The sequence below is a fragment of the Gobio gobio genome (assembly GCF_949357685.1).
Source record: "Gobio gobio genome assembly, chromosome: 25".
Taxonomy (NCBI): Eukaryota; Metazoa; Chordata; class Actinopteri; order Cypriniformes; family Gobionidae; genus Gobio; species Gobio gobio.
In genome coordinates, this window is record NC_137121.1 from 19,474,086 (window position 1) to 19,498,004 (window position 23,919).

Sequence of the window (23,919 nt, forward strand, 5' to 3'; positions counted from 1 at the left end):
AATGAATACTTTTCAAAACATGTTTTACTATAAAACTGTGAGAATATCAAAGCCATAAAACTAAATAAGCTGTGTTCCAAATATATAAAATAGCTTTCAGTAAGATTTTGTTTGGCCACAGTACCAAAGGTTTCCAATAGATTTCTTTTTTTTCTCCCATTAATTTCCAATGGGGTCATTTTTGACTGTGAAAAATACAGGGAGTGCAGAATTATTAGGCACGTTGATTTTCTGATCATATTTTTTTTCCAGGCACATTTGACCAATTCCAAACCACAGTAATCCTAATAACTACTATTGATTTAGTATTTAATAATGTATAAGTGATATATAATTGTTCATGAAGGCTGGAAATGAAAATCACCTTATATTCAGGTGTGCAGAATTATTAGGCATGTTTTCTTTTACAGATAAATTGAGCCAAAAAAGAGATTTAACTCAGACTGAAAAGTCAAAAAGTATGAAATGCCCATGAGAAGGATGCAATACTAATGCAATACTAGACATTGCAGTTAAGGCATGACCATTGGACAGTGAAATGCTCGTTGGGTCAGCAGGATCTGACAAAAACAGGTGGTGAAGAAAAGACACCTGTTAACTGCAAAAGAATTAAGAATTAAGGTGAAGAATTAAGGGTGAAACCATCAGGAACCCTTTAGTCTCCAGCGCCACCATTTTCCAAAGCTGCAACCTACCTGGAGTCTCCAGAAGTGCAAGGTGTCAGGATCTCAGAGACTTCAGTTAGGTAAAGAATCCTAAAAAATGACCCCCACTAGATAAGAATCACAAGCTGAAGTGTTGTAAAATACATGAAGAAGGTTTTTTTATAGGCTTTATGGACAGATAGGTTGAGAGTGACTCTTGAAGGACCAGCACCACATCCTCTAGTACCACTGTTTGAAGAATTCATCTTCCAGAATCTGGCAGTACGTTTTGGGAGTTCATTTTAGTCCATTTTAGATGGACTAAAAATGAACTCCCAAAACGTACTGCCAGATTCTGGAAGATGAATTCTTCAAACAGTGGTACTAGAGGATGTGGTGCTGGTCCTTCAAGAGTCACTCTCAACCTATCTGTCCATAAAGCCTATAAATAAGCCATAAACGGTGTAGTATACTTGCCAGACCAGTATGTGACGCTGTAATTCTGCCCCAGAAATACACTAAAAATTGAGAAAAAGAGTTGTGGTTAGATGGGGTACAGCAACGGTCAAAAGTGAGGCAAAATCTCACAATAAAATTAGAATAAATAAATTTGCTACTTACCAGATTGTTTTATTAATGCCTACACATACCCCAAACCTAAACAATACCCTTACAATAATGCAAATAGAGTAGTTAAATGACGCAATATTGATGTGCGCATGCCCAGTGGCCGTAGCTGTATCCCTTCTAGTCTTTACCGTGCGGGACGTGGTGTGATGACATCACCGTTTCACAAAATATACGGATTGGCTGTACACACGAAAACGCAAGGGTGTCGGTTTCAGATTTATCCACTCTGGGATCCAGTTTCAAAAAATACCGGTTTCAGGCTCCAAAAATGGCGGATCCATCTGGATGAAACGCTGATACAATACAAAAATTTTATAGCTAAACACGTCTCCTTGTGGTTCATCTGTCTGCCTGCAAATACCTCTAACACCCTGAAGCTTTATAAACTGGTTGGCTGACTGTAAGGTTAGAGGAATTTAAATTTTTTTAGAAACCACGTTGTCGTCAGCAAACCGACTGATAATTATTTAGTTATATATCTAATACTATTTAACCTTCTATACCATTATTTCTAATCGATAAAGATAACTCTGCAAACGTTATAAATAATAATGGTGAGCTTCCACATCCCTGACGAATCCCCCTTTTAATTGGAATTCTTGTGCAGGTTCCATGCCCTAGAGCTACAGAGCTATTGATTCCATTATAAAACAATTCAATAAAATGTAAAAATATCACTCACTAAATCTAAAACCAATCTAATATTGGTTCAATCTAATATGTCTAATTTATTTAAAAAAATAAATAAATAAAAAATAAAAAAAAAACTGTCCTGTGTGTTCTGAGCTAGATTAACTGAGACTTGCTACAGCACTTGCATACTGTTGCCCTTGACTGTTCTAGTTGCTTCTTTTGCTCTCATTTGTAAGTTGCTTTGGATAAAAGCGTCTGCTAAATGACTAAATGTAAATGTAATATTATTATGGACTGACCTTTCTCCAAGAAACCCTGATTGTGTCTAACTAATTATAGTAGAAATACCATTTTTTAGCCTAGCAGTGATAGCCTCAGCATAGCAAAGTGATAGGCCTCAGATTTTCTCAAATTCTTTTATCTTTACCAGCTTTGGGAATCAATGTAATCGTTTCATACTTCTATCAACTCTTTCTTTTCAATACATTCTTTTAGGGCACTGAATAATACATTTCTCAAATCCCCCCACACACAATCAATCCATTGTGTTTTACTTTTACTTTCATTCTTATCAAGGGGCGTAATACACTATAAATTCAGTCTGACACACAGGATTTGGTTTCTATTCAGCATCGCTGAAAAACACGGTGTTTGGATAAAAAGGCACTTAAAACGAAGGACTTTATAACCAAGGTTTTTTGTTTCAAGACAATGTATGTTTCCTTTATTTTCAGCAGAAGCAATGTTCAGGTTTCTCAAAATGAAAAGTTAGTATAAAATGTGCATTGTTTATCTTGTTAATTTACTTTGAAATACATATTTTATATGCTTTTATATGCCTAGTTTATTGTGTAGTATGTGGAGTAAAAAAAATAGTTTTTTAAATTATAGCACATTTCATATACAAAATTCAATACTTTTTTACAGAAAGATAAACAAAAAAAACATTTTAAAATATAATTGAAAATAATTTAAGGAATAAAAAAAGTATAAATAAAAGATTAAAAATAAAATGAATGAAAAAGCTTTAAACAAAAGGACTACAAAATATGCATAGTATGACATAAACTGAACAAAATAATACAATGCAACCAGTGAGATTTTAGAAATAAAATTGTTATATTTAATAAATAAATGAAGGGAGAGGTTCACAGTCATTAAGAGGAGAGCATTCGTCCATACATTGATCTGATTGACACTCTGCGGTCAGTTGGCATTCACAAGGACTTGGCATTACCGACTATTGCAGTCATCGGAGACCAGAGTTCTGGAAAAAGCTCTGTGTTGGAAGCGCTTTCCGGAGTTGCATTACCAAGAGGAACCGGTGAGGATAGATTTTACTCTCCTTTTCTTTTACCAATATTCATTTATATTCAATTGTAATGCAAACAATAAGATAATGATTTCTTTTGTCACCTGTTTTTGTATATACAATGTATTTGTCACATAATGTTCACTGGTAGTAATTCACTGTAGCTGTAACTGAACTGTGTTTGCTATAGGAATTGTCACCAGATGTCCTCTAGAGCTGAGGCTGAAGAAGAAAACAAGTGGAGTCAGCTGGAAGGCTGTTCTATCTTACCGTGATAGGAAAACTGAATTTGTGGATTCAACTTTAGTTGGCAACTACATAGAAACAGGTTAGGGGAAAAAATGCAATCTGTTTTGTTTTCCAGTTTACAAGTTTAAAGCTTGTAAAAATGCTATAATATACCTATAGTACAAATGTATGTGGCTGAGAGCTGTGCATACCAATACATTTCTGGAAAGTTCGAATTCCAGAAACGAATCTCAAAAGCACTTGGCCTGAGTTTCAGGGCCGGCCCTGACCAATTTGCTGCCCTAGGCAAGATTTGACTTGGTGCCCCTTGTATCAAGGTTAAGCACTACACGTTATCAGTCTAAGTTGTGGAAACACTCGTACTGTTTTATTTTTGTAATGCATTGATGTTATATTTTTATTGTTGTTTTTGTTTTATATGATGTCCAGTCCATTCTACCCCGTCATTATGTTCATGATATTATTATTTTTAATTTTTTAAAGGCTGATGATAGTAAAACTGTACAAAAATTGCACCTATGCCACATTACAGCCTAAACACAAAGAGCAAGAGTGCATCTAACATTCATGCACAAACTATTCATTGAGAACTAGCAAAAGTGTTTGTTTTCCAGTAAATGGCAGCAATCTTCCACTAAACTATGAGCATTTTCATGTTTTCACCAGGAATTCAAATGAGAAATTTTGATATTTAATGTGAATTTTACATAAAATGTTGCTATTTTAAATAAACCTGTATATAAATATCATTACTAATTTCGGCAAATACATTTTAAAATTGCTATACACCCCCTTAAAACTGCACAACTGCAGAGTAAAAACATTAGGCTATTAAAAAAAGTGATATTTTTATATTATTTATTTTTTACAAAATCACACTGGCTGTGGCCTCTGGAGAACCCAGAACAGCTGCTTGCATAAAGTTTAAGGTAAAAATAACTGGAATTAATTACCAAACATTAGTATTTTACTACTATGCAATTAAATAAACTGTTCATTTATTTGCCTACATCACTTTACTTCTGTCTTCACACTGCAAAAAAATGCTCTTCTTATTTAGAATCTTTTTCTTGTTTCCAGTCCAAATATCTAAAAACTCTTAAATCAAGGTGCATTTACTAGATAAGTAAAATGACATAAGACATTTTTCTTGTTTACTTGAAAATAAAATCAAAATGAAGTGAGTTTTTGCTTAAAACAAGCTAAATTATCTGCCAATGGGGTGAGAAAAATAATCTAATTTCTGTTTGGGACAGAAACAAGATTTCAATCAGAAACAAGATTATTTTTCTCACTCCATTGGCAGATAATTTAGCTTTTTTTCAGCAAAAACACATCATTTTGATTTTATTTTCAAGAAAACAAGAAAATTATCTTCTGTCATTTTACTTATCTAGTAAATGCACCTTGATTTAATTTTTTTTAGATATTTAGACTAGAAACAAGACACAAATACTATGTAAGAAGAGCAGTGTATCCCTTATCTTGCCTGCATCAGAGGGCTTCTGTCTTTTTTTTAGACACTTCAATTCGGCCATCCGTCATAAATAATCAGGCAACTTTCACCGTGTCAACACCTGGTGCGAACGGCCAAGCACCCTAAAAAATGAAAGCAATCCTGTCTGCGTTGGATGCGGCGAGAGGCGACGCGACACAACAAATTCCCCTAACGATAAACTGATCGCGCGTTGTATTTCTGACGCAATTCAAGTAGATCGGCGGGGGGAGATTGATGAGGCGGACCGGGAAGACGCGGGGGACTTAGTTACGTTTTTTTTGCGCTTTATTTGGTAATATTTCAAATTAATATTAATAAAATAGTATCATTAATACATTTTGGCGCCCCTATGGATGAGTGGCGCCCCTAGCATTTGCCTATTCCGCCTATGCCACGGGCCGGCCCTGCTGAGTTTGTTTGAAATGACACACACACACCAGTTTGTTCCTTGATTTTGCATTAAGTATATCAGGGCCTTAAAACTGAAACGGATCCACGTTTTTCAGAAAGTGTTGTGAGTACTTGTTGTCATATCAATACATAGACTACACAACACAATGTAGACAAGAATATTAAACATGCTCAGATCATGTCGCTGAACTGATTATAATTAAAGGGCTAGTTCACCCAAAACTTAAAATTTGCTGTTAATATCAACGCGTTCTCACTCCTATTCGTCATATATTGACACTTGGTCAGGACCTCTCAGCATCACTTGTTAACGCACAGTTCCCTTTCAGTCGGTCACTACGACGTACGTCGGTTATACAGACGAATTGGGATCACTTCAGAGAGCCCCTGTCAGCTTCGAGAGTTAGAGAACAGGCCAATGGACCATTGGCGTGCCAGATTTGCATCTCGCTCTCGGCCCTGCACCACGGGTATAAACAGGAAGCGAGAGCATCGTACTGACGTCGTTCACTTCGGAGCGAAACGGCGTTGATGAAGCAAGACTGCTTTCCTAAAAGAGAGCCTATCTACAAGAGAGATGCTCTACAGAACGAGAATGACGCTTTGTTTTGGCGAAAAGGCACAATCAGCGCGATCGCATGCTCACCGCTGCATCAGCATAAACTGCTGTTCTCACAGCAACTGTCGGTTGGTGAGGGCGTTTGTTTCAGTGAGTGCAGACACAGGACTGCACTATCTCCTGTGTGATGCCGCGGTCTAACCCTGGGTGCTTCAGCACTGTTGAAAGAGCGTTTCCTCACAAAAGAGCAACACGGGTGTGACATTGCGTCTTTTTCAAGACGTCATTCCACTCGTGCGTTTCTGGATGCGGTTGTTTCCTGTCCTGACGGCCACGATCCCTCTCGCATAAACATGTTGAGATTGTGTTCGTTGGTGATCCATGTTCTCTCAGGGGAACGGGATCACGTCGACGCGCTGGTCATCTCGCCTTCCGCGTGAGGGTTTGAGTGTTCAGCGATGTGTGCCGTCTGGCTGCCGGATGCCACGGCAACCCAGCGCGCGTCACTCGGCGCCTCCGATGCGTGGTCGAGACTATGATACCTCAAACGGGGTTGAGTCCCTTCGCTTATACCCCGATCTAGTCTCTTTTCTGGTGTACCAGAAAGGGGACTACTTTGGCTGATAAGTCAGGGTGACCTGAGGATTACAGTGAGGCTTCCCTGCCGAGTACACCTCCGTGGGCCCCCCACTCCTCTATCGCATCGCAAGCATGTTGAGACTATGTGTGTGTGGGTGGTCTATGCTCTCTGATGAGAGCATAGCCACATCGGTGCGTTGTTCGTCTTGCCTTTTTCATAAGGGCTTGAGTGTTCAATGTGCCGTGTGCCGTCTCACGGCCACGCTCATTATCTCACATGTCTGCTGGTAGCTTCAGATGGGATTGCTGGTCCTTATAAAAAAGGGGATCTAGCGTTTCATTTGGGGCTCTAGCAGAGGACAGATGTCAATCGCTGCATCGGAGAGAGGGCTGTTGTGTGTTGAAAATGAAGATGATGCTGAGTTTCCCACTATAATAGTGGGCACTCGTGCTGAATCAGATTCATACTTGACAGCCATGCTTTCCCGGGTGGCTGAGGCGTAGTGCAACGCGTAAATCACCTTGCCCGCCCCTTGCCTTTTCCCGGATGTGAGTTGGAAGGCTTTGGCATTGTGGAACTATTGGTGCCAAAATATGGAACACCAATAGGGCCATTATCTGCATAAAGAGGTCCTCTCCCTCACTACCCTAATCGGTGGGGTGGCAGTGCCACTGGCAGGCCACCTCCGCCCTGCTTAGTGCACGAGGGTAATTCTGAGCCGAGGTTGAGCTGCGCACAGCGCTGGCCCTTGGCCAGACGATGTCCACCCTGGTCCAGAAACACCATTGACCCGGTCAGGAACTGCTCTTCCCCCGGAGGAGGGCCGGGTGGAAAACCATTAGTAATTCTGTTCCGCCACTGGTGTTAAAAACAGCCAGTGGTACCCAAAAAAAAAAAAAAAAAAAAGCAAGAGCAGTTCCAATACCTCTGGGTCTTGGGAGTTCAGGAATGGCAGCGTGTGACGCTACAAAGCCTCGCCGCTCTCGTTCCCCTCCCCACAAGAGGGCGAGAATGGCAGTGTGTGACGCTACAAAGCCTCGCCACTCTCATCTCACCCTCTTCTCAGCGGTGCGTGGACAAGTGCGCAACGCTATGCCTCGCCACTCTTGCTCCCGCAGAGGAAGGAGGTGAGGTAGACCGTTTGCAACACCACAAAGCCTTGCCACGCTCAGCCCCTCCTTCATTTGGAGAGCGCGCTTGGCGGTGTACAACGCACCCATGCCTTGTCAGCCCCTGGTGCCTCTCCAAATCACCAGCAGGGGGCACTGGCTGTCGGGACGCACACAATGTGCCTCCCCACACTCTCCCCGCCCCCTCAGCGGATGCAGGTTGTGTGTCACTCACCCAGACCCCTCCTCGGACCACTCCCATGTCGTCCAGGGGTCCCTGCGTTCCACTGCGCTGACCCACTGCTGGTACGTCTATGGTGCCGATGGTCCCGCTTGTACGGTCTCTGGGAGCCTTGCTAGTGCTCGCCAGCCCGTCTCGCTGGCTCATCCGCACCATTAGACTCGGCTATGCGATTCAGTTTGCCCGGCGTCCCCCCAAGTTCAGGGGCGTTCACTTCATGTCTGTAACGAAGGAGAACGCCCCTGTGCTTCAGGTGGAGATCGCTGTCCTACTGGCGAAGGACGCGATAGAGCCGGTCCCTCCAGCCGATATGAAGTCCGGGTTCTACAGCCCGTACTTCATTGTACCCAAGAAAGGCGGCGGGTTACGACCGATCTTGGACCTGCGATACTTGAACCGCTCCCTCCACAGGATGCCGTTCCGAATGTTGACGCAGAAACGCATCTTCAGATGCGTCCGTCCCCAAGATTGGTTTGCAGCGATCGACCTGAAGGACGCGTACTTTCATGTCTCGATTCTCCCTCGACACAGACCGTTTCCACGCTTTGCATTCGACGGACGAGCATATTAGTACCCTGTCGCCCCGTGTCTTCACGAAAGTCAGATCAAGATGCATTTAATTCTTTGCATTTGTAAAAGTAGACATGATTTTTTGAATATTTATAGGCTACTTTTATATTTTGGAGCAACTAACCCCACTCCTACCCTAAACCTACCCACTTCTCAACAATATAAAACACGTAACAGGCAAATAAATGTACAGTCACAGGTATTTATTGCAAAAACTGACCAAAAACAGTATACAAGTATCGGCTCGTTGCATTCCAAGTCTTCTGAAGTCATACAATATCTTTATGTGAAGAAAAGAGTTTATCTTAATGTTTTAATCGCTGAAATGATGATCTAACCCGCCGATCCAAAACTATGCTATAAGGAGTACCCTGTGTGTTAAAAAGTCACAGCGAAGGTGCGACCAAGCGTCAATATGTGACGAATAGGAGTGAGACTGTGTTAATTTACATCACTTTGGGAGAAAAAAAACTAAATTAATACCTGTGGCTCCTGACAATATATTGAGGTCTTATGAAGCAAACGATCAGTCTGTGCAAGAAACTGAAGATTATTTACAACATTATTACTTTTAACCCACAGCTTCTGCAAACAGTCTTGAGCGTGGTCACAACAGTCTGGAGTGTGAGCGTCCTGTCATATAATGACGTATGTGCAGGAGCTCAAACGTTGGGAATCTGTGAAGGATCAATCTTCCCCAGGCATTTATATTTCTCAGAGGGACTCTATTATGTTGATAATGTTGGTTGAACAGCTATATCTCTCTCTCTGTTGTAAACAAACACAGCATCAGATCATAATGTGACAGGAAGCTCATGCTCCAGACTGTTGTGAACACACTCAGGACCATTTGCAGAGGCTATGGATTACAGGTAATAATGTTGAAAATAATGTTCAGTTTCTTGCACAAACCGTTTGTTTCGCTTCATAAGACCCCAATGTATCATTGGGAGGCACAGGGTTTCATTTTGCCTGTATGTTTTTTGACTCTCAAAGTGATGGTAGCCATTGACTTGAAGGACAACATTTTCAGCTAAAAATCTTCTTTACTGTTCACGCTAAGAAAAAAAGCCACCTACATCTTGGGTGGCCTGAGAGTGAGTGAATTAACAGCAAATTTCACTTTAAGGAGTGTTGCAGACTCTGGAAAATTGAAGCAAAAATCGTGTAGAGGGTATCATCAACAATTGGGACAATCTTTTCAAATGGTTCCACGTAGGATACTGGGGTTCAAATTCAGTCAGTCACTTTCAACGTTATGCCAGACTGACGTCATGGGGTCTCCTCTGGGAGCCCAATGACCTCCAAGTGTTAACAAAATTAGTTTTATTGGCCAGTGAGATTTTCATGCCGAGTCACGCCCACCCAGACATAGGTATAAATAGGACCAGCATTGCTCACTTCATTCATATTTTGCTTCTGAGTCAAGCGGTTGCACATTGATCGCTCTCTTCCAATTCACCTTTCCAAAAAGTGTCTTTTAAAGAGCAAATAACAGCAATAAGCGTCAAGAAAACGTTTCGTCCATGTGTTTCTGGATGCGGTCGTTTCCTGACCTCATCTATCAGCCATGATCGCTGTTTCACATGCCTGGGCAAACAGCATGCTAAGAGAGAGTTTGTGGATGGTGCATGCCCTCGGATCCAGAGTTGACAGCCTTCCACCGTGTCCCTAGCACTCACGGCTGGATAATTGGTTTCTGGGTGCAGCATTTACAGGCTTTACAGCCACGGGCCGCCCTAGTGCCTCTCTTCCCGGAGGTGCGTGAGGAGGTTCAGAAAATATAAAAGCCACTTTTTACTGCCAGAAGCCATTCTTCTGCCTCCTCCACTCTCACTACCCTCAATGGCGGGGCCGCCAAGGGTTACGTGGACATTCCACAGGTGGAGCGTGCAATTGCGGTGCACTTGTACCCGCTAAGTGCTGCTAACTGAAGGAATCATCCGCGTCTCCCGTCCAACGCGAGTAAGAGGACAGCAGCCTTGGCCACCTCTGCCCTGCATGCCATGGCCATCCTGCAGGTCCATCAGGCATACACTCTCAAAGAGCTACACAAGGGTAGTTCTGAGCCAGGATTGTTGCAGGAACTGTGCACAGCAACTGACCTCACCGTCAAAAGACATGGCGTGGCCCTCGGCCAGACACTCTGTCCACTGTCCACTCTGGTGGTCCAGGAATAACATCTCTGGTTGGACCTGGTTGAGATGAAGGACCCAGACAAAGTTTCTTGACACCACCATCTCCCAGGCCGGCCTCTTCAGCGACACTGTTGAGGACTTCGCCCAGCAACTCTCAGCACTACAGAAGCAGATGGAGGCCAAAAAGCACATCCTGCCCCAGTGTGACCCTGCCACCAAGCCAAATCGAGCAAGCCCCCAGCCTGCTTGTCGCCAAGGGTTTCCCCTGCGGCTGCACCAGTTCCTGGGAAGACCGAAGGCATCCCATCAGACCCGAGCCACCCACAGGAAGGCAACGCAGACCGCCCATCCACAATGCTGTTAATGTCAGGTCACTGGGAAAGCACGACCTGATCATCAGGTTCCTGAGAGGCGCCAGGAGATTAAATCCTCCCAGGCCACGTCTCATCCCTTCCTGGGACCTCTCTGTTGTCCTTTTGCTCTTATCCTCCCCAAATAGGACCAGCCGGTTCCATTTATATCCATATGTCCAGGTGGGTGTGACTCGGCATGCAAATCTCACTGGCCAATATATTCAGGTTGAATGCATTCATTTAATTATGTATGTGTGTTCTACAGCCCAGAATGAAGTGGCAGGAAGAGGGGTAGGAATATGTGATGACCTCATCACTTTAGAGGTCACGTCACCAGATGTGTGTGACCTCACACTGATTGAGTCCCAGTCAAAGGACAACCAGATGATATTGAAAACAAGGTGGGCAATATAATATCATTTATTATTGTCTTGCACGCCACACTCAGTACCTTAGTCATTCCGTTTTTAAACTATGTCTTCATGTCTTGTAGATCAAAAGTCTGATCATGAAATTTATTGAGAAGCATGAGACTATAAACATGGTAGTGGTCCCTTGTAACATTGACATTGCAACAACATAAGCATTAAAAATGGTACAAGAAGTAGATCCTGAGGGCAAAAGAACTGTCGGTAATGAAGCAGATGATCCGCACAACATCTAATATATCAACAAATCTTAAAGCATTACTGTCAGCAAATTTGCAGATTTTACAAAATTTTTACAAATCATTTTTTTCATTCTCTCAGCCATTTTGACCAAGCCGGACCTCTTAGACAAGGGAACAGAGAAGAACATTCTGAACATTGTCCACAACAAAGTGATTCCTCTCCGCAAAGGTTACATCATGGTGAAGTGTAGAGGACAACAGCAGATCGATGATGAGATTCCTCTGGAGGAAGCGACAAATTTGGAGAGAGATTTCTTTCAAAACCATGACTATTTCAGGTAACTGAATGAAAAGAATATTTAACCTTTTAACCATAATTTAACATTTTATTCTCTAAAATGTATGTGTCTATAAGACTTGATTTGCACTGTTTAGATCAGGCTGCTTTTTTCCCATTCCAACCAGTCTTCTAGCATAGTAGTATTTCTGAACTGAAGTTAGCAACCATTCAGCAAATGGTATTCTTAAAATTACTTTTAATTTTTTTTGTTGGTTAGTAATGTTCACTTTGGCCAAAGCACAGTATTTTTTTTTTAAATACCAGGTTATTAAGATATATAGTATACCACCTTTAAAAAAAAGTTTCTTTTATTTTTATATAGAAGCCTCTTGAAGGAGGATAAAGCGACTATTAAATGTCTTGCCGTCAAACTGACTCAGCATCTTGTTGATCATATCAAAGTATGTTTCTAAATTTCTCAACCTGATAAGTCGATTCACACTGAGCATGAATTTTGTTCCCTTTCAGTCGGTCACTACGACGTACGTCGGTAATAACCGACGAATTGGGATCACTTCAGAGAGCCCCTATCAGCTTCGAGAACTTAAGAACAGGCCAATGAACAATTGGCGTGCGAGATTTGCATCTCGCGCTCCGCCCCGCGCCGCGGGTATAAACAGGAAGCGAGAGCACCGCACTGACGTCATTCACTTCGGAGCCGAACCGGCGTTTGAAGTTGCAGAGACTGCTTTCCTGTCTTTTCAGCGAAAGAGGATTCAGCAGAACAGAGAAGAGGATCGTGTGCTGGTGTGACGGCGCTTTCCAGCGGGACCGCAAACTCAGCTGCAAGGAACAACTGCTGTTATCACAGCAAAAACAAAGACTGTTGGTATCGTGGGCGTTCCTATTTTGAGTGCAAACACAGGCTGCACTATCCCCTGTGTGTTGCCGCGGTTTCCCTGGGTGCTTCAGCACTCTCTTAAAAGAGCGTTTCCTCACAAAAAGAGCAACACGGGTGTGACACTGCGTCTTTTTCAAGATGTCATTCCACCCGTGCGTTTCTGGATGCGGCCGTTCCCTCTCGCCCGCTGACGGCCACACTCACTGCATCACGTGCCTGGGCTTACAGCACGCTGAGGCAGCGTTTGTGAATAGCTCGTGTTCTCACTGCGGGAACATGACTATTGCGGTGCTTAGGTCAAGACTCACCTACCTCCGGGAAGGCGGAGTCCCCCTCCCCATACCTCGATCTAGAGCTATCCCTAACCAGGATAGACCTACTTCGACGGATGACCGGGGTGATCTGAGGATTACGTTCAGGACAAACCCGCCTAGTGTCCCTACGCAGGTCCCTGAACCCTCGCAAGCACCGCTGCCGGTGGCGCCACCGGAAGAGATCGCTGGTCCCGCCCACGGGCGCCCAGTCATCTCTTTCGGAGCGCCCGCGGATGAGCAGATGTCGATCGCAGCATCGGAGGGGGAGTTCCAGTCCTCAGAGGATGAGGATTCAGCTGTACTGCCTCCCACTGGGAGAGTGGCAACGGCTGAGTCGGACCCTGAGTTGACGGCTATGCTTTCCCGGGCCGCCGAAAAGGTCGGGCTTGTGTGGAACCCTCCACCACGTCCCGAACCTTCTAGGTTGGATGATTGGTTTCTGGGGGGGGGGTTGCGCTGGTTCTCAGCGTCCCGCCCCAGTGCCATTCTTCCCGGAGGTGCATGAGGAGCTTTCCAGGTCGTGGACGACACCCTTCAGTGCCAGAAACAGACCTGGAGGCTCCTCCCTCCTCACTACCCTTGACGGTGGACAGGCCAAGGGTTACGAGAGGATCCCGCCGGTCGAACGCGCCGTCGCGATGCAGCTGCGTCCTGCGACCGCCTCCGAGTGGCGTGGTGATCCTCGTCTCCCGTCCAAAGCCTGTAGGTTTTCGTCCAGTCTTACTGCGAAGGCCTACAGGTCCTGCGGACAGGCTGCGTCTGCCTTGCATGCCATGGCGTTGCTCCAGGTGCACCAGGCCCAGGCACTCATGGACATGCACGAGGGTAGGTCTGACCCAGAGCTCCTCCGGGAGCTCCGGGCGGCGACGGACCTCGCCCTCCGGGCGACGAAAGTTACCGCCCGTTCCGTGGGTCAGGCGATGTCCACCTTAGTGGTCCAGGAACGGCATCTCTGGCTCAACCTGGCCGACATGAGGGAGACTGACAAGAACCGGTTCCTGGACTCCCCCATATCGTCGGCCGGGTTGTTCGGCGGCGTGGTCGAGAATTTCGCCCAGCAATTCTCGGCCGCCCAGAAGCAGACGGAGGCCATCAAACACATCCTGCACCGGCGGCCCGCTGCTGCCTCCACCCAGCCGCCGGCTGCAGCACCTCCGCCTGCCCGTCGCCGAGGACGTCCTCCTGCGGCCGCCCCCGCTCCCGCCCCAGCCCAGCAGCAGCCTTCCACCGGCCGTGGGCGTGGAGCCGGTCGCGGGAAGAACGTCCAGCCCGCTCAGGCCACTGCCAAGCCAGGTGGCAAGCGCCGTCGAAAGAGACCCTGAGACGGGCCGCCCAGAGATGGAGGAAACTGCTCTTCGGGAGATGGCTGCAGCACCACTCCTTCCCCCGGTGGAGGGCCGGGGGAACCCCATTTATTTTTCTGTTCCGCCACTGGCCCCAGTGCCTGTGGCACCCAAATTTGCTCGGTCTCTGGGGGCCTGGCTAGCGCTCCCCAGCCCGTCTCGCTGGATCATCCGCACCATCAGACTCGGCTATGCGATTCAGTTCGCCCGGCGTCCCCCGAAGATCAGGGGTGTCCACTTCACTTCTATACCGAAGGAGGGCGCCCCCGTGCTTCAGGCGGAGATCGCTGTCCTATTGGCGAAGGACGCGATAGAGCCGGTCCCTCCAGCCGATATGAAGTCCGGGTTTTACAGCCCGTACTTCATTGTACCCAAGAAAGGTGGCGGGTTACGACCGATCCTGGACCTGCGTTACCTGAACCGCTCCCTCCACAGGATGCCGTTCCGAATGTTAACCCAGAAACGCATCTTCAGATGCATCCGTCCCCAGGATTGGTTTGCAGCGATCGACCTGAAGGACGCGTACTTTCATGTCTCGATTCTCCCTCATCACAGACCGTTTCTACGCTTTGCTTTCGACGGACGGGCATACCAGTACAAAGTCCTGCCCTTCGGGCTGCCCCTGTCGCCCCGTGTCTTCACGAAAGTCGCGGAGGCGGCCATTGCTCCCATGAGAGAGCGTGGTGTTCGCATCCTCAACTATCTCGACGACTGGCTGATTCTTGCCCAGTCGCGGGAGCAGTTGTGCGAACACAGGGACATAGTGCTCCGGCACCTCAGCCAGTTGGGTCTTCGGGTCAACTGGGAGAAGAGCAAACTCTGTCCCGTACAGAGGATCTCTTTTCTCGGGATGGAGATCGACTCGGTCGCCATGACTGCGCGCCTCACAGAGGAGCGCGTCCAGTCGGTGCTGAGCTGCTTGAGTACGCTCAAACGCAGTACAGCGGTTCCACTGAAACATTTTCAGAGGCTCCTGGGGCATATGGCAGCAGCAGCCGCAGTAACGCCGCTAGGGCTGCTCCATATGAGACCGCTTCAGCACTGGCTACACAACCGAGTCCCGAGATGGGCGTGGCACAGCGGGTCCCTCCGTGTCCAAGTGACGCCGAGATGCCGCCAAACCCTCACCCCGTGGTCGGACCCTTCATTTCTACGGGCAGGAGTGCCTCTAGAACAAGTGTCCAGGCATCATGTTGTCTCCACGGATGCCTCACCCACGGGTTGGGGTGCCACGTACAACGGGCTTGCAGTATCGGGTCTGTGGCCCCAACTGCAATGGCATATCAATTGCCTAGAGTTGCTGGCAGTTCGTCTTGCTCTCAGCCGCCTCAAAGGGTCGCTCAAAGACAAGCACGTTCTGGTCCGGACGGACAGCACGACGGCCGTTGCGTACATCAACAAACAAGGTGGTCTACGCTCCCGCCGTTTGTCCCAACTCGCCCGCCATCTCCTCCTGTGGAGTCAGAAGCATCTGAGGTTCCTTCGTGCTATTCACATTCCGGGCCTGCTCAACCGTGCGGCCGACAAGCTGTCGCGGTTGCCAGTGCTTCCCGGAGAGTGGCGACTCCACCCCCAGGTAGTCCAGCTGATTTGGAGTCGCTTTGGGGCCGCACAGATCGATCTGTTTGCCGCCCACGACACGACCCACTGCCAGTTGTTCTATTCCCTGTCCGAGGGGACCCTCGGCACGGATGCACTGGCACACAGCTGGCCCCGGGCTCTGCGCAAATATGCGTTTCCCCCAGTGAGCCTTCTTGCACAGACACTGTGCAAGGTCAGGGAGGACGAGGAGCATCTCCTCTTGGTAGCTCCGTACTGGCCCAACAGGACGTGGTTCCCGGAACTAGTGCTCCTCGCGACAGCACCTCCTTGGCCCATTCCTCTGAGGCAGGACCTTCTGTCTCAGAGATGGGGCACCCTATGGCACCCACGCCCAGACCTCTGGAAACTCCATGTCTGGTCCCTGGACGGGACGCGGAGGTTCTAGGTGACCTACCGCAAGCGGTAGTCGACACCATCGCTTCCGCCAGAGCCCCCTCTACGAGACGGCTATATGCGTTGAAGTGGAACCTGTTCGTCGACTGGTGCTCTTCTCGCCGAGAAGACCCCCGGAAGTGTTCGATCGGATCTGTGCTATCTTTTCTTCAAGGGTTGGAGCGAAGGCTGTCTCCCTCCACCCTCAAGGTATATGTTGCCGCCATCGCCGCAAGCCATGACCTCATTAATGGTGAGTCCTTAGGCAAGCATGATCTGATCGTCAGGTTCCTAAGGGGAGCGAGGAGACTAAATCCTCCTCGCCCTTCTTCTATACCCTCTTGGGACTTGACTCTGGTGCTGACCGCACTGCAGAGGGCGCCCTTCGAGCCTTTACAGTCAGTAGAGCTTAAGATCTTGTCTCTAAAGACAATACTCCTGATTGCATTGGCCTCAGTTAAGAGGGTAGGGGACCTGCAGGCATTTTCGGTCGACGAATCGTGCCTGGAATTCGGGCCGGGTGATTCTCAGGTGACCCTGAGACCCCGGCCTGGATATGTGCCCAAGGTTCCCACTACTCCCTTCCGGGACCAAGTGGTGAGCCTGCAAGCGCTGCCTTCGGAGGAGGCAGACCCAGCCCTAGCTTTGCTCTGTCCCGTCCGTGCTCTCCGGACTTACGTGGACAGAACGCAAAGCTTCAGGACCTCAGAGCAGCTCTTCGTCTGTTACGGAGGACAGCAGAAGGGAAAGGCTGTCTCCAAGCTGAGGATGGCCCACTGGATAGTGGATGCCATCGTCTTGGCGTATGAATCCCAAGACGTGCCCTGCCCGCTCGGGGTTAGAGCTCACTCCACCAGGGGTGTAGCTTCTTCCTGGGCGCTGACTCGTGGCGCCTCGCTGACAGACATTTGTAGAGCTGCGGGCTGGGCGACACCCAACACGTTCGCTAGGTTTTATAGCCTGCGTGTAGAGCCGGTGGCTTCTCGTGTGCTCGCTTCCCATAGTCAGCTTCACTGAAGTGCCCGTTCTAGTGTCGGCTTGCTGCGCCATTCCCTTCCCCTGGAACGGATACGTGCGCTTATTTTCTCCAGTCGAGTTCCCCAGGATTGGCGAACCCTGTTGAGTCCTCCGCACCCCTCGGCAGTCGGATGTTGCGGAGCGTCCGACGCCAGGTCTGGCACTCGTATGCATTGGTGGAACTTGTGTCAGGCTGGGTTCCGTATGTCGTGACTCCTACGGCGGTCCCATACGTGTATTCTCCACGGTACAGCTCCCTACGGCGAGCTCGTGTCTTTCCCTTGGCAGAATTCCTCTGCCGTCTCAGTACGGTGTCGTCCCCCGCCTGCATTAGGCCGGGGCCTCCCCTGGGACTTCATATGTTGAGCTGCCCACGACCAGCCCATACGTATTCTTTCCACATGGTAACTCCCTCTGGGCATGATGTGGCTCCCGCAGCGTCCTTCGGGCACGCTTTCCCAGCGCTATCCAATCAAGTCTGCTGAATGGGTCTTGCGGAACAGCTGTATGACTCTTCTGGCGTGAATCTTCCCGCCCGCTTCAGAACGGGGTCTGAGGGGCTCTCGCTGGGCGCTGGAAGTGGTAGTAACTGTGGCGTTTTCCATAGGGATCCCAATTCGTCGGTTATTACCGACGTACGTCGTAGTGACCGACTGAAAGGGAACGTCTCGGTTACGTATGGTAACCCTCGTTCCCTGAAGGAGGGAACGGAGACGTACGTCCCGTCGCCACAGTTCCTTCCATCACTGCTTGGCCGAGTCACTGGTTCGGCTCCTCAGTGAAAAACGTCAGTGCGGTGCTCTCGCTTCCTGTTTATACCCGCGGCGCGGGGCGGAGCGCGAGATGCAAATCTCGCACGCCAATTGTTCATTGGCCTGTTCTTAAGTTCTCGAAGCTGATAGGGGCTCTCTGAAGTGATCCCAATTCGTCGGTTATTACCGACGTACGTCTCCGTTCCCTCCTTCAGGGAACGAGGGTTACCATACGTAACCGAGACGTTTTCTTAGCACTTTGTGGCAGGATGGATTGAGAGCCTGTAACTAAATTGAGTTTTACCCATTTTGACAGAAATCACTGCCACAGCTCAATGAGAAGATAACACAGTTGTGGGGTGTGAAGAATGAGCTCAAAGAGTGTGGACCACCACAGGAGGGGGCCAAACAATTCCTCACTGAAGTAAGATCTCAATTCACCATTTCATGATGATTACAGCAAATCATCAAATCTTCTTGCTTCTGAAAACCATTAGGGCTCCCAGCTACATGATCCCCACTGTGTTTGTATTGATTTCCCCCTTCTTTATTTTTCTGCCCTAAAAATATCTGGGTGGCAGAGAGATTGTAATTTTTTTTTGGTAGGATGGTTAAAATTTGTACCTACTATTCCATGCATGCCAGTGATCTCCGCAGGGGGAGGCAAAAGAGAACTCTAAAAGGAAGCAGGTAAAGGTTGTATAATTTTTCATTATATTGTAATTTTGTTTCACAGTATTGGATTACTACAGTAACAGTAAATATATAAATATATATTTGTAGATTGGATTAAAATATCTGGATTAAGTTATCTGAGATAACTGAGCGTTCCTGTGTTCACTGAAGAGGGCAAATGCATCGATATTCAAAACCACGATCAGTAATGCAGCGATTGGCTGGCGGAAAGACAGCAATGTAATGACATCATATAATTAAAAAAGCCACCTGGCAAAAAAGAAAAAAAATTAAAACTAATTCTGGACCTTATAAGGAAACAGCCAAACCAACATAAAAGTTATATAATAGATGAATGAAATGTGCACTGTTTTTTTTTTAAACATGATTCCTGATACATTGATACATTAGACATGATACATTTTTATTTCAATGTTGTAATTAGTAATTAATTTATTTTTTAATTAATAAAGTTTCTTAAGGTCAAGATAAAATTATCTGCAGCTCTTGGCTGCATAAAGCCACTCCCATAATATCCATCACCACTCGAATGAACCTCCAATATTATTATAATATTATTTTCAAATACATTTTTATATTATTATTTAATATATATTATTTAATTATAATATTATTATTGTTATCCCTGGTTCAGTAATGAACTCTTGTAATAAAGTAGCAGTGGCTGGGACAGCTTTTAAGTATCACCTCAAGATGTAATATAATCCGGTTTACATGAAAAAAGCCTGTTCACGAGCAGGTTTAAGCTTACTGACCTGTTGCTATGACAGCAAGTCCAGGATGAGCTTCGAAGAACCAAATAATCCAAGATCATGCCAAATCATCAACAATCAAATCCAGCTAACTGAGTTAGCGACGTACGAAGAACAGACCCTTAGGCTCTATGGTACTACTATTTGGATAATACTATGTGTATTTTCAGGGGATACTACCGTGCAACAATACTGTAATATAGTATATGTGAAAGCTTGTTTTAAACACCTTGTATTGTTTCTGTGTTCTGTGTTTCTGTAACAGGCTCATGAAATATTACAAATTTTATTTTTCTCACAGACCTTAAAAAGATTCAATGATGAAATCAAGTCCTTATCGTCAGGAGAGCTGATCACTGAGAAAAATGTGTTTGTCCAGCTTCGGGCAGAATTTAAGAAGTGGGGAGATCATCTTAACCGTACAAAGACATCCTGTCACTGTATGTTCAATTTTAAGAAACATACTATAAAATCAAATTTGCTGATGTTTTCTAATAGTTCTTATAGAAATGAAAAAGTAAAAAGAAATCCATTTTGTTTCTCAACAAGTTAAAAATGTGAAAGAGTTGTGCCAAAAAAACAGAGGGAGGGAACTACCCGGCTTCAGCAACTACAAAGTGTTTGAAATAATTCTGCAGAAACATGTGGCCACACTTGAGGGGCCAGCCAATGACTTGCTTCATACCATAAAAGGTACCATCACACATCTTTGTGTTTAAAGACTTTCTGGTTATTGTGGAGAGCCTCCATTATAAAACCAAAAGATTAGATGACCAACTGAATGTCATCAATAGTTTTAACATGTCTTCTTAATTTATGTATTTCTCCTTAAGACATCATCACCACACATTTCTTTGACGTGGTGAGTCAGTTTTTCAGGAACTACTCTGTCCTTCAAAGCATTGCTAAGGTAAATATTGCTCCTGATTAGTGGTAAAGATTGCCCCTTTTAATCCAGTTTAATGAAGTTCTCTTTCCTCTGTACTTCTTCATTTGACTCCATAGGACAAAATAATCAACATTCAGTCAAGTCAGCAAGAGAAGGCAGAGCAGAGGATCTCAGAGCTGTTTGAAATGGAAAAGATGATCTCAAGATTCAAGATTCAAGAGTTTTATTTGTCACATACACAGTTATATACACAATATACAACTGGCAGTGAAATGTAAACAGGTCCGCTCCATGGACAGTGCAAATAACAGTTACAAGAAATTAAAATAGAAATAGAATAAAATTAGAATAAAAAGTATTAACATAAGTAGGATTATAAATAAATCAAGTAAAGATAAAAATTGGAAATAAGATAAAATAAAAATATAAAAAATATGTGGATATGATAAGTGAGATAAACTGTAGACTTAAAAATAAGTGGTTAACATAAAATATATATATATATATGTATATATAAAGAAGTATAATGTGCAAGGTTTATTACAGGTTGTTACACAGTAACAATAGGAACGTAAAGTGCAGTGCAATGGCAGTATGTGGATGTTAATGTTTAAACTGGATGTTTATGCGTGTGCGGGGTGAAGTGAAGTCACGTGACTGAGTTCAGGAGTCTGATGGCCTGGGGGAAGAAACTCCTCCTGAGTCTTTCAGTCTTTGCCCTCAGGCTACGGAAGCGCTTACCAGATGGCAGCAGGGTGAAGTGAGAGTTTGCAGGGTGATTAATGTCTCTGATGATTTTAGTAGCTCTACCTCTGCAGCGTTTGGTGTAGATGTCCTGCAGAGACGGGAGAGCTGAGCCTGAGATGCGCTCGGATAAGCGCACCACTCTTTGCAGGGCTTTGGAATCGTGACTGGTGCTGTTCCCGTACCACGCTGTGATGCACTGAGTCAGGACACTTTCTATCGCCCCTCGATAGAAAGTTTTCAGGATGGCTGGTGAAACCCTGAATTTCCTCAGCTGGCGCAGGTGGTACAGTCTTTGCCTGGCTTTTTTCACCTGTGTCTGGATGTGTGTAGTCCAGGTCAGATCCTCGGAGATGTTCACACCCAGGTATTTGAAGCTGCTCACTCTCTCTACCGGTGTCCCGCTGATCATGAGAGGGGAGTATGACCGATGCTGTCTCTTCCTGAAGTCCACAATCAGTTCTTTGGTCTTGTTAACATTCAGAGAGAGACAGTTGTCCTGGCACCATGATGTCAGTTGCTCCACTTCGTCCAAGTATGCCGTCTCATTGTTGTTGGAGATGAGACCCAGGACAACAGTATCATCAGCAAACTTGATGATAGAGGTGGAGCTGTGTGTGGACAAACAGTCATGGGTGTAGAGAGAGTAGAGCAGGGGACTCAGCACACAGCCCTGTGGAGCTCCAACACTCAGGGTGATGGAGGTGGAGGTGAACTGGCCTACTCTCACCGCCTGGGGTCTGCCAGTGAGGAAATCTTCAATCCAGAGGCAGAGAGAAGAATTCAGGCCTAGATCCAGGAGTTTGTGTGTTAGCTTAATGGGAACTATGGTGTTAAAGGCTGAGCTATAGTCAATAAATAGCAACCTGACATAGTTCCCACTTTTGCTGTCGATGTGAGTGAGGCAGGAGTGAAGGACGTGAGAAATGGCATCTTCAGTCGATCTATTGGGACGATAGGCAAACTGAAGAGGGTCCAAAGTGTCAGGAATGGAGGAGCAAATGTTGTTTTTAATGAGTCTCTCAAAGACCTTCATGACTAAAGATGTGAGAGCCACTGGACGATAGTCATTTAGGCAAGAGGGTTTACTGATCTTAGGTACAGGGATGATGGAGGATCGTTTGAAGGAGGTGGGGACAACAGATGTAGCAAGGGACTCGTTAAATATGGATGTAAAGAGCCCTGCGAGCTGATCAGCACAGGACCGCAGAACACGACCTGAAATACCATCCGGCCCAGCAGCTTTCCTGACATCCACACGTTTGAGTGCCCTCCGAACCTCGTCCTCCGAGACAGAGATCACGTGACCGTTGCTGCTCTGAGGGACTCTCTCTGACGCGTCACTCGCCGGAGTCGCGCTGCCGCGATTACCATCAAAGCGAGCGTAGAAAGAGTTTAACTCGTTCACCAGCAACGGATCAGCTCTCACCTCTCACAGATCTACACTCAAGATCCCATCTTCATAAAGATATTGAATGATATTACAAATGAGAAGTTTTCAGAAGATCAGTTACCTTTCTTTGACAAAAAATGCAAGTACAGTGAAATGCTGCAGGCGTATTATGAGGTAGATCTTTTTTTCAGTAATTAATTGCAGCACAGTGTTCATGTAGAAGTATCTTAGTATCTTGTTTTTTTCCTTCAGATTGTTGTGCAGCGGATGGCTGACCAACTGCCCATGATCTCCCTTTTCATGTTGAAGCAGACTGCTGAGATCCTGTCTATTGACATGTTGAATTTACTGGATGGGGCAAATGTTCCTGTCTGAGGACTTTGAGGTCAGGTAAGGCGCAGAGACCAACAAGTTTGCATGGACCGTTTGACGGCTGCTCAGTCAGCACTTACCGATTTTATTTGAGGAATTGATTAGAGGATATCATCTTACATAATGCATTATGCAGTTAATATTGAATAAAATTATCCAAACTTCCATGTACCTATTGTAGGGGATTTTCAGTTAAAGAACCAAGGACCAGATCAGATGAATGTAGACCAGGAATCAGAAGTATAAATAAACAGACGAAAATTTTCTTCAGCAGAAGTCAGCTTCAGCACTCACAATGTGTTCATAGGCCGCTCTGCGTACTCACTCATTACACCAACAATTATACTCTCACACCATCACTAAGATGCGTCATCACGTCAGGTTGAATGATTCTGGAAAAAAAAAACCTGAGGTCACCAATCTGGGTTTCTGGGCTCTAGTTTGTCTGTCAGATGGTCATTCCACCTCCCCGGCATGCCAGTTGTTCACCTCGTGAACGTCAGGTTCTGTATAAAGATACACACAGAGAAATACACAGCTTCTTCAAGGTCGGAGTAGGTCGAGATCTGGCTTTGACCAGAAACTTTCCCCCAAAACATACTGATAACATGTTCTTTCTCTCAGTGCAAAGGTTCAGACAGCTATTCATCATTATTCTCTAAGGTTTAAAAAGTAAATGCTTTAACTAAGAATTCACACAAAAGTAAATCTTATAAGCTTGAAAAAAAGTCATTCAAATCATTTAATATGTAGGGGTAAATATTGATTAATACCTTGATTTAAATAATTCATTACAAATCACTCAAAAGATATTCATTGAAATGACAGTGGATTTCGGAATCAGTCCCTTCAATATTTTTCATTAATGTTAAATAAGTTACATTAAATAAAAAAATTATAATAATTACTTGTTAGACATATAGTATATCATTAGTTTTATTTGTGAGATTTACTG

The 23,919-nt window shown here is 45.6% G+C and overlaps 1 protein-coding gene across 1 annotated transcript; it reads left to right on the forward strand.

Moving 5' to 3' along the window:
- Positions 1 to 3,041: 3,041 nt before the first annotated feature.
- Positions 3,042 to 22,967, forward strand: LOC307121244 (interferon-induced GTP-binding protein Mx-like; the record flags this gene model as incomplete). Its single annotated transcript, XM_079808777.1, is given in 13 exon segments — positions 3,042 to 3,065; positions 3,069 to 3,231; positions 3,410 to 3,547; positions 11,193 to 11,285; positions 11,288 to 11,328; positions 11,421 to 11,507; positions 11,511 to 11,559; positions 11,677 to 11,875; positions 12,200 to 12,278; positions 18,435 to 18,542; positions 19,832 to 20,006; positions 20,400 to 20,476; positions 22,845 to 22,967. Coding segments are annotated over 13 exon segments (1,356 nt in total).
- Between the last annotated feature and the right edge of the window lie 952 nt (positions 22,968 to 23,919).